Source organism: Magnolia sinica, chromosome 17 (genome assembly GCF_029962835.1).
Source record: "Magnolia sinica isolate HGM2019 chromosome 17, MsV1, whole genome shotgun sequence".
Classification (NCBI taxonomy): Eukaryota; Viridiplantae; Streptophyta; class Magnoliopsida; order Magnoliales; family Magnoliaceae; genus Magnolia; species Magnolia sinica.
The window spans coordinates 67,881,558-67,893,593 of NC_080589.1; the positions used below are offsets into that span (position 1 = coordinate 67,881,558).

Here is a 12,036-nt window from a genome sequence, read left to right on the forward strand (position 1 = left end):
TGTGTCTCCCGTGAAAATTTCAATGGTAGATGTTCAATTGACACTGTTTCCAGTGGTGTGGTCCATTTGAGCTTTGGATATGCTTCATTTTTGGGCCAACGATCTAAACTTATCTGCTAAGATGTATGGACCGAGTGGATAAAATGCATGAATGACTGTGGGACCCTCAATGGTGATTATTTTTCATCAAACCCGTTAATCAGGTGTAGTATAAAGACAAGATACAAAAATAACCCTGATACAAAACTAAGGTGGCCCCACCGTGTGAACTTAGCAGTTTCGGGGGAAATTTTACATTGTTCGAATTTTCGTGGCCCATATGAATTTTTGATCTCGATCATATTTTGTATCGACGGTTAAAATAATGGTTCTCTTCTAATGGACGGAGTGGATTTTACGTGTACAACATGTTGTAGTTTGTATCTCGGTCAAAACAAGGGCGAGCGCATTATCCCTACGGCGTAGAGTAGGAGCAACCCCTTTCCCCGCCTCTTCAAAAAAAACAACACCCTGTCCTACGAAAACGAGGAGAGGGAAAATCCGAAAAGAGAAAAAATTAAAACCCGCTCCGATACCATTTCAGATATCGGGGAAATCCCCGATATTCCGGTACGACCGAAACATGTCGGGCGAGGAGCAGCAGCTGCATATAGAAACCCTAGAAAAGGGAAATCCGACCTCCGAAGAAGAAGAAGAAGAAATCCAGGCATTGGAGCGAGAAGTGAAGGAAATGGCACAGAAAATCCTCGATTTCCGAAGAACGCTTCCGGATCTACTGAAGAAAACCCTAGAATCTTCTCTCGCTGCGAGCAGGCCCATTCTTCCGCAGATTGATGCGGCGGAGGCTGGAATTTCAGCAGATCGAGACCTAGGTTTGAAAAATTCCCTCTTTTCTTCTTCGTTTTCCTTTGTTTTGAGTGAGATTCTGGGGTTTGGCAGTGCCACTGTTGTGATGTTTCTTGCATTTTTGCAAATTTATTGGATTTTTTAAAAGAGTTTCTTCTTCTGAGGAATGATGGCTGGCTTTCAGAAATGCATAGGACATCCAGGCCATCAAAAGGTGTGCCTCACCTCGAAGGTCACCTGTCACAAAAATCAGGCGAGTCTACTCATCAGGAGGGCCACACCTGTATGAGAACGGTGGATGGTTTAAATCAGACTAGCTGAACGTCTTCAACATAAGTGTGGCCCACTTGATGAGTGGACTGGTCTGAGTTTCGCACCAGCCGATCTTCACTTTCGGGCCCACCTCTTATGTGGCTCAGATGCCATACAGAAGTGACGTTGTTTCTTCGTGTTCTTTCCAATGTCTGTTGGATAACTTGGATCCGTGACATATGTCGCTGCTAGGGCCCACTTGATAGTGCATATCTTCTCCTTTTAATCGGGTTTTTCCACTATCCATTGTAAATGAATCCATAAGGGGCTGTTTGGATGCGTGTAAGTTCTTTTAAGTTGTAAGTCACTTAAGTGACTTACGGGTGGAAGTCACTTACAAGTGATCCTGTTTGGATGTAAGCTGTAAGTCACTTACAGGTAAATTGGTTTTTGTGTTTGGGTAGCCTGTAAGTTACTTAGAGCTAAGAAGTTGTATATGTACAGCCAAGCAGAGCTTGGAGTAGGGAATCATTTCAAGATGTTACAATCACATAAAAAATCTTGACACCAAATATATCATTTTGTTAAGCCCACCAAGAGGAATATTTAAGCCAATTCTTATGCTATTCCATGGTGGGCCATTTTTGATATTTTAGTTGTACACGGCGTAGAGCAGCCCCGCAGCTCCCCTACACCTCAGCATATCTACAAAAATCTGAGAGTCATCCATCTGGTGGGCCCAATCACATAGATATACCAATGCCTAGAAATAGGTGTCCATTTGTTTCACATAGCATGTTATGGCCCATATAATAATAAAAGAAAACAGTGGGCCCAGAAGATAGATAACAGAGCGGTGTACGATTTAGGAAGTGTTTTGGATGTTGCTAGAATATGGATTTTGGCTGAAAAATAGATAACTTATTTCATGCCCTGCATATATGAGCAGTAGGTGGAAAAGGTTGAAATGCTTTTCTTGCTGCTCCAAACAAAGTTACCTGGATTGCATGTTGCTTTTGTATGTATGGGAATGGGTCTACAGTATGCTATTTCCTCCAATCCATGGTAGCTAAGGCTAGGATCACATGGGTTGCTCCAACCTTTACCATGCCCAGTTCAAGAGCCCTGGTAAAATAGGAAGGTTGAGGTCCAGCAGGCAACTGATCATAGAACTTCTGCCAATCGTCCATTTAAAAATCTGACTCCAATTGTTGGGAGAAAGGTAAACACGGTGATTATACAGATTACTGTTGTAGTTTATGTGAAATGATGAATATGTGCACACAGATCTTGCATGCACAGTATTATATGGCTGGTGCTGCATAAATCAAAGTATAATTCCCTGCATTCTCAATATGAATTTGTCACAATTAATCAAGAATAGGACTATAAAATCATAATTTTATGTCAGTAAGAATAGTGATCTGGATTGAAATGACCCATCCAGATTGCGCAATTCAGCCTAGATAATACCTAAATGATGTTCCTTTTTTAATTGAAGAATATTTTTAAAAAATGTCTGAAAATTGTAGGACAATATTTACATGCTATAGAATCTTCCAGGTTCCATTAGACATGATTGATTGTTGAAATCCATAGACCTAATATTCTCTGACATCAAACACATCAAGATGGTATGGCATGGTTTGCTGCCAATTGTTGGAGCAGAGATTGAAGAGGACCAAAAAAATATAATTAGAGCAACATTTCTTTCAACTTCCATCTTTTTAGAATGAAGGTAAAGCATTCTAAAAAGCTTTTTCTACACACCACACATGCACTTCTCTTTCAAGAGAGTTTCCAATTTCACTTAATCTATATTTGCTATTAAAAATAAAGCCAAATACTCAAAGGCTACTTAGAGCACTCCTAAAAAATCAAACTTTAATCAAATGTATACTAAAGTAAAGAAATTCATCAATTTGAATATGACTCCCTCCCCCAATGGAGGTGCGTTCGAAACGGTAACTCCAAAAGCAGATTAAAAAAAAACTTCATTGGATTTTTGTTTTAATGACCATTTCCAACATCCTCTCTGAAAGTGAAGTTTCCAAATATGTCGCTACGCATCATCTTTGATTTATTGCCTGTCTTCTTTGCAACCAATTGTAAATGGACTTTGCATTCATTTCTTATTGAGTCTACAACTTTAATATTGAGCAAAATCACTGACTCACTTGCTGAGATATGGAGCTGTTGGAACACCACATCAAACAGACTAGTGTTTTATATCAATAAAATGAATTACTAGGATCTTACAAGATATTGTGATGCAGGACAGATAACCTGAACTATAATGACGCGAATGAATTAATAAACGGATTATTAGAGTAAATCAAAATATAAAATATTGCCAATCTATAACAAATCTAAAGAATTCAAGTAGTCAACTATGCTCAAATTCAAGACCACATCATAATCCCATAGATGGATCTTAAGATTATCGATCGGAAACGGCCCAATGGAATATAGAACTTCCATCTAGTATAGGATTCAATCTAAATCTGAGGATTCACTTGCGCTTTGTTAGGGTTTAGAGATTTAAGGTTTATGGAAATGGGAGATTAGGGTTTGGAATTCTATGTTCTAGGGTTATGGTTTTAGGTTTTAGGTTTAGGGTTATGGAGTTTAAAGGGGAAGGATCAAGGACCAAAAATAAGGAAAGGAGGAGGGAATGGAGCCAGTCATGTGGGGTGGGGGTTTAGGTCTAGAAGGTTTTAAGGATAGGATTTGGAAGGAAACAAAATAAAATAAAGAGAAGGGAAGAAGAGAAAAGTGAAAAGAATACCTTGAAGAGAAAAAAGAAGAGGAGAGAAGATAGTTGGAATCATTCCATGGCTTCACACCAAACTCCAATCACATGAGGTTTTTCTTTGCTCAAAGCAATAGAGAAGAAAATTTTATTTTCCATGTCCCCCTAGCGCTTCACATGCCGAACCTTTTAATAGTTTTTTTAGGTTGTTTTTACCAAAATACCCTTGTTGCATATAAAATGTCTAAAACACCCTTATTTCAACTAAATTATAAAATAAACAAAAAACCTAAACCATGCCATCCCAATGGCTCCATCTTATCCAAGATGATCCACAATTACGATCCAACGGTCCAACACTTTCAACTAAGCAACCCACATGCATATATCTGGTGTAGTCTTCAAAGATGCATGATCATGCATGTGCGGTCATCAACGGGGCCAAGAATTTAAATTCGGCCCATTGGGCCCCATGTAATGATCATCTAGCCATAATGAAACCGGGGTAGCTCTCCTATGTCTCTGATAAACTTTAAAAGGGGCTTGGATGCCCTCATCATATTAGGTGTATGGAATTCGGTGCTCAAAAATGTGTTATGGATGTGGGATTTTTTCCCCTTTCCAATCATGTAGTTCTCTACATTTGGTATAAGGGCTAGTAGTCTAATGGTGGGATTGTCACAGGGGAGTGGTTTGAAACGAGTTATTAGATCAAGTGGTCAGAGCAAGAAAAAGAAAGAGGAGAAGAAACAAAAGAAAATAAAGAGGGCGAAGAAGAGAAAGTGAAAAAGGATACCTTGAAGAGAAGATAATTGGAATCACACTATGGCTTCACACCAAACTCCAATCACATGAGGTTTTTCTTTGCTTAAAGCAACAAAGAAGAAAATTTTATTTTCCATGTCCCCCTAGGGCTTCGCACACCCAACCCTTTAATAGTCTTTTTGGAGTGTTTTTACAAAAATACCCTTGTTGCATATAAAATGTCTAAAACATCCTTATTTCAATTAAATTATAAAATAAACCAAAATACCTAAAATAAATAAACAAAATAACTAAACTATGCCATCCCAATGGCTCCATTGTGTCCAATGGGTCCACAATCAAGATGATCCATGGTCACGATCCAAGTGTCCACGTATGAAATCCGACGGTCCAACACTCATAACCTAGCAACCCACATGCATCTTCCTAGTGTAGTCTTCAAAGATGCACGATCATGCATGTGGGGTCATCAACGGGGCTAGGAACTTAAATTGGGCCCACTGGGCCCCATGTAATGATCATCTAGCCATACCGAAATTGGGATAGCTCTCGTCTCTGATAAAGTCTAAAAGGGGCTCGGATGTCCTCATCATATTGGGTGTATAGAATTCGATGCTCCAAAATGTGTTATGGATGCAGATTTTTTTTTTTTTTTCCTTTTCCAATCATGTAGTTCTCTACATTTGGTATTAGGCCTAGCAATCTAATGGTGGGATTGTCACAGTGGAGTGGTTTGAAGTGAGTTATTAGATCAAGTGGTTGGAGCAAGATGATAGTGAAGCCTGTTTTGGATCGTGCTCTATGCAATAACATCTTTGTTGTTGGGAGGCGACAAAATCAGTGCATGAGGTGCAACACTTGGTGGAATGATGATAAAAGTCGGTTCATCATCTTCTTTGTAAAGAATGGTTTGGATGGCATTTTGATTGTTTCACAGGTTTATTTTGGTGGGTTGGGCTTGTATGATGATCTCAAGATAGGTCATGAATATTCAAGGACTTTGGTGAGTTCAAGGTTGGTAGAGTTTATTTTAGGCATTGGAGAAGAGAATCCTTCTTTCTTCTTTTTCTCCCCTTCAAAAAATGGAAGCTTGCAAAGGGTTTGCAGTAAAGAAAAATCTGTAGATAATGAAATCTTGTGGAATTTTCGAGTCAATGTTGTAGCAACTACAATATTTGATGAGGTGAGATGATGATGTTGAATTATATGGGAGTTATACAAGACTCAATGAGAAGACACGAAGCAGAGGCCTATTCAATATTAGTTGCAAAGGAGATATGTTCAATGAGATGATGTGTTTTGTTCTTTAACTATAGTTTAAGTCTATCTAGGGGTGCGGGCAATATTCTAAATTGGTAAGTTTCATTAGTCTTTAGGTTAGGTCCTAGTATTTAACTTTCTTAAGGTGTTTGAGTGTTGCAGGATTGGTGGTATGTGATTGGACGAGACTAGGACAGTTATTGTGGCCTTCTCAACCCCCGTCAAAGCCGATTCCATCTTGGTGGAGAAAGTTTTCTCTACATATCTGTGATGAATGGAGTTACTTGATTTCTACAATAAAAGATAAATATGTTCATGGAATTCTTTGGTTAAGAATTGCCTAAAGTAATAATGCTAGTGACGAGTAATCTTCAAGAAAAAGGTAAATAGTTCCTACATGAGGGAAATTCAGAATTTTTATGTAGTCCCTATAATGTCAGACAATCTTTGCTAGCCAATCCTTCACCAAATCCCTCACCTCTCAAATATTCCATGATAGAAGTGTACGACACGTTTTGGGTTGGCAAGACAGAAGATCCCTGGTGATTTTTTATTAAAATTGGGGGAATTTTAGAAGCCGCGACAACCCTTTTTAAGGGGCTTCTTGTGACTTAACCTCAAATTACTTGCTTTGATGACAATGAATCGAGAGTGTATCCAAGCCTTAGATTCCTAAGTACTAAATGTAGAAAACCATTGTGCGATAAGAATAGGTTTTGAGGAGAAAAGGATGTAGGAAGTAATTAACCTCTCCTACCTCATACTTTTATTATTATGATACACTACGCATTGTTATGGTGTCCTAAAGAAGAAACCTTATTCAAGGATGATGGTGGTGGCCATCTTCTCTGCACATTGACAATTCTCATTCTTGGTAATTCACTTGACGCAGGACAACTAGCCACTTGCTCTAAAAGCTCGAAATGATAGACCATGGTGATTCGATCCCTTTATCTCATAGCCTAGGTCAGGCCCTCGACCGAACCCCCTTTGTGGGTCCCACCTTACATGGGCCCACTTCATATGGGTCTCGCCTCACATGAGCCACCCCCCTCACACGGGCCGCCCACCTTAAGTGTGCCCTCGCTTCACACAGGCTACTCCACTTGAGCTTGATGTGAAAATGCCCTTGCATTAATCATCTCCGGTGAGGAGTCTTGAACACGAGACTTCCCATTCTGATACCACTTTTGATGCAAGAAAACTAACCACTTGCTCTAAAAGCGTGGTGAAACAATCCCTTTATCTCATAACCTAGATCAGGGCCTCTGCCAAACCTCCTTTGTGGGCCCCACTTCACATGGGTCTCGCCTCGCATGAGCCACTCGCTCGAGTGTGCCCCTGCTTCACACAGGCTACCCCACTTGAGCCCATTGTGAAAATGCCCTTGCATTATCACTTTTAACTGGTGCAACACTTTTGTTTTTGTTGCAAACAACTAAACCATCTCATCATGGTTTCCCTCATTTTATTATCTATTCTTACTGCTCCTAGGTCTCTCAAATGCATTCATTTCTAATTCTATCCTTCGTTATATTTATTGTAAATTAATAAATAAATTTAAATTTAAATATGTATTTAAATAATAACATACTTAAGGTTTTTACTGTTTTGAGTTAATTTATCAATAAAAGTGTCATATTTTATAATTTCACGATATTTTGAAAATCTCATGATAATATTGTTTAGTGCTCATTTGACAGCTTGTATTTGGAATGCATTGGAATCCAAATCACAACTGCATTGGAATCAAAGTGATTCAAAATCTTCAATTCTATACTTTGGCATCCTGTCATTGGAATCTTGTGGAATCCAAAAATTGTGTTTGGCCTAGATTTTGGATAAAGTGAAATTGTGTAATATATTAATAGGAACCTAAATTTGATTGAGTAAATCATTTTTAATACTCTAAAATGGTATATATGTGTGACATTTTAGATAAGTATTGTAACATGCCCAATGAAATATATACTTTGGCTGCTTAGGTAATCCTGAGTCTCAGATGGGTCACATAAGTGGGCCCATTAATTTTATAGTTGAAGCAAAACCCTATATGCTTAAGATGATGAACCGTGAAGGAGCTTTTGTAGGGAGAAAAAAAGTTTTTTTTTTTTTTTTTGACAGTGGTTGGAGAGAGAGATGGCAATGGTGGTGGAATCCCGCTAGAGAGAGGTGGAGACAAAAGTGGAATTCAATTGCAATTGTGAGAGAGAGTGGTGGAATCCAACAACGGTTGGGGCGAGCCCACTAGAGAGAGATGGAGATGACGATGGAATTCAATTGCAATTGAGAGAGAGAGAGAGTGAGAGAGAGAGAGAGAGAGAGGGATGTGGTGCCTCTTTTTTAAAAAGAGGGACTTGCAACAATTACCTCTTTTTTACTGTTGGTGAGGAATTTATATGAATTCGGTTTGAATTCACACCATTTCAAATAGATTTTGAAATTACCTTTTTGAGTGATTTAAATACACCTTGCCAAACACACCCTTAGTGTATTTTTCTCAATATTATTGTGAGATTTTCAAAATCTTTGCTATAGTTGTCACATTGCTTCTTTGATGACTGATACTTAGGTTTCTTCCAAGTGTATAGCTTCAATTGCTTTCGCACATCATCTTAAACATATGAGGTTTTGCTTCAACTATAAAATTAGTGAGCCTACTTATATAGCTCGCCTAAGGCTCGGAATTACCTCTTTTTTAACCAAAGTATATATTTCAATGGGCTTATTACAGCGATGATCTAAAATGTCACATGTATATGCCATTTTGAGGTATTAAAGATGATTTACTTGATCAAATTCATGTTCTTGTGAATATGTTACAGAATTAATCTTTATATATATATATATATATATATATATATATATATATATACACACACACACACACACACATCATACACGGTCCATAAGATGCGGAATCCCATGAAACCTTAGGGGGTGAATTTTCACCCTGATCTAAGATTCTGGTGGGCCATAGCAAAGAGAAATTCAAATCAAGGGAAGAAACCGTTTGCATTTTTCATGGCCCACCGAAGTTTTGGATCAAAGGAAAAATTCGTACCAAGGGGTTTCATGAGGTTCTGCTTCATGTGGACTGTTCAGATTTGCGAGACTCATCAGATATGATGAGTTCTCAAAAAAGTTCGTATGTATTACGTACGAACTGGTTCGCAGGTGAGTGTTTCCGTGTGTGTGTGTGTGTGTGTGTGTGTGTGTGTGTAAAATGCTGCCCAGCACAATTTTTAGATTTCACAATATTCCAATTACAGGCTACTAAACACAATTAAAGATTCCAAATCACTTCAATTCTTGTGCAATTGTGATTTGGATTCCAAATACAAGCTGCCAAAAGAGCTCCAAACTTATGACTAAGATGCAAAAGATTGAGAGGGATGCTATTTGTAAGGAAATGGCATTTGGTTGATCATACAGGCGGTGGTGGGAGCTGCCTCATCCTAATAGGTCTTAGGAACGCTCATCCCTATTAAGATGGGTCTACTAAACACAATTGAAGATTCCAAATCACTTCAATTCTTGTGTAATTGTGATTTGAATTCCAAATACAAGCTGCCAAAAGAGCTCGAAACTTATGACTAAGATGCAAAAGATTGAAAGGGATGCTATTTGTAAGGAAATGGCATTTGGTTGATCATACAGGCAGTGGTGGGAACTGCCTCATCCTAATAGGTCTTAGGAACACTCATCCCTATTAAGATGGGTCTATTTACCCCCAAGAAGATGGCAATTTTTCCTCCAAGCAATACCATTTTGCTGAGGGGTATGTAGGCATGATTAATTCTATACCCTGATCACAAAGATAGCTTTCTAACTCATGGCATGGATCTTCCTTTGCATTGGCAGACTTTTTATTTGGATTCTGAGTTGTGTATGAATTTTTATGGAACATTTTTATAGGGGCTGTTGTGCCTAGCGCCTTTTAACTACACTGCTTTCTGACAATTGCTTGCTTTTCTTCATTTATTTTCATTTGTCTGCTGATGTTGGTCTTCAGATGTGATGTTTGTTGTTTTTACCAGACATAAATTAGCAACTTCCCTTGCCGTGAGTTTGTGACCCGTTTGTCAGTAAAGAGGAATTATAGATTCCTCGATCCCTAGTCCAACCAGTGGTTCAGAATCCAGGCCTGTTCTGCCCCACATTGGATGGAGAATGCCCTGAAATGTCTCAAAATGGACGATCCTAGCCACCAATCTTGAGTAGGACTATCAAAAGGCCAGGTTGCCCATCAGGCTTTTAGGGTTGGCCCACTTCAGTCCAGGCTTGTGCTGAGATGCTAGGCCTGAGGACCAGATCTGGGCTTAAGATTTATGCCCATTTATTAATCAGGCTGGGCTCAAGAAGCTATGTATAGGAGCCTGGCAGCCTGGCCTGTTTAAGGTTTCAAGTGCATTTTTGCCAATATCATGCATGATTGGGGATGCCTAACGAACGGCCTAGATCTTCCACAAAAGAGGGTGGCTGGGTCACAGCCTGTTTGTTTTGGCCTCTCATATGCCTGGGTAGACCTCAGCCTGTTCCATTGACAGCTCTAATCTCGAGTCTGTTTTTCTTTGTATATCGCTCTTGTATTTTTCTTCTTAACTGTCCACTTGTGATGCCACAAATCAATGGTTAGGATTGTTCTATCAAGGAGAATTTTGCATCATGGTTCATCCATGATGTAACATACCAATCATCTGGATTAACTGGACCATGGGCCACTCATCATTACTGAGAACGTTGGCAATTTTATTCGCAAGTAAAACAGTATTTGAAAGTGAACTTGTCACTTTTAACCTTATTCATCAGATCTAGATGGGTTCATTTTCTTACTTCCAATGCAAATTTGTTTCAGTTGTTCTGTTTGACAGCTACCTAAATTTACAGGAGCAAGAGAACACGCAGAGTCGAGCAAAGGAGTGGTGCTAGCAGAGGAAGATCCGGAAGCTGCTGAGAAGTTACGCCTGCTTAAGCTAAAGCTATCCAAAAATCTATCAGCCATGCCTGTCATTCTGAAGCGGATGCGTGACTGCATTGAGGCAATAGACAAGCTCGATCAATATGATGTAACTGCTCATCCGGCTTTCAAAAGGAAAAGGACACACTGACCGAGTTCATATCAACCCTTAACACAATTTGGGGGGGCCCGCTGTGGTGTATTTCTCAGTGTACCATAATGTACCATGTTGCCATTTGGCACTGAAAGGCTAACTTTATGAAATGAAGCGGACGGTGGCGAGCGACTCTGTGGAAATGTTGTTTACTCGATTTTCTTCTCTCAACAAGGCCCTTCACCCCCCTCAAAGGCGATATGCCATTTGTATGAGCTTTGTATTCATGTTATTTTGGCTAGGATGAGAAGTGTACAGAGCTTGTGAGCATTTCTAACTTGTCTTTCTTATTTGTATGAATGGCGGAGATCATTCCATTGTTGTGATTTTTCACATGATGGTGTAAGAAATGTTGATTGGACTGGATGAACGGTCTGGATTTAGATGTTTGCGTTGCACCTGTTCAAAATGGCATTAGTTTTGGGTAGTTAATGTGCAGCTAGTTGCATATGTTTTATTTTCCCGTCCAACGGATGGGGCTGTCAATGGGTACCTGTGCTCAACCTGATCTTAACAGTTCCAGTCCAATTTCGTGGACCCGTTAAGATTCGGGTCTCACCTTCTCGGGCCTGAACACTGAACTGAACTGGGCTCAAACCCTAGGTTCAAAGATCATATGGGTATCTAAACCTGATAGGGTCCCAGCCTGGGTCAAAAAACGAGATCCGAACCCAGGAAGATCTAATCCCGATTGTACAGGTGCTCTAGGGTCCGATCCGTCGACAAGTGTGCTCAATGCTACCTGGTCAGATTGGCAGCTAGACCAATGCTATGATTATGACGATGATGGTGGTGATGAAGAAGCCATGGCTCAGAAGTCAGGGTCAGGTGTCCAATGCAAAACAGTACAAATATTCATGTGAGGCCGAAGTGGATGAATGGATGCCAGGGGCCTATCAAGTATTGAATATTGTCGCGATGTATGTAAGGGGCTCGTCATGGACTGGAAATTGCCCCGATATGACCATGGCCAGATAATCACAATTCACAACCGTTGATATCAGGCAGAAAATTTGGCAGCATTCCTTGTGTCCTTAACTGATTCCA

At 39.6% G+C, this 12,036-nt stretch overlaps 1 protein-coding gene across 1 annotated transcript; it reads left to right on the top strand.

The window, feature by feature from the left end:
* The first annotated feature begins 481 nt into the window (after window positions 1-481).
* Window positions 482-11,355, top strand: LOC131231262 (uncharacterized). Its single transcript, XM_058227401.1, has 2 exons — window positions 482-872; window positions 10,766-11,355. Exons 1-2 carry the CDS (start codon window positions 623-625, stop codon window positions 10,984-10,986), a joined length of 471 nt encoding a protein of 156 aa, XP_058083384.1. The 5' UTR covers window positions 482-622; the 3' UTR covers window positions 10,987-11,355.
* The last annotated feature ends 681 nt before the right edge of the window (window positions 11,356-12,036 follow it).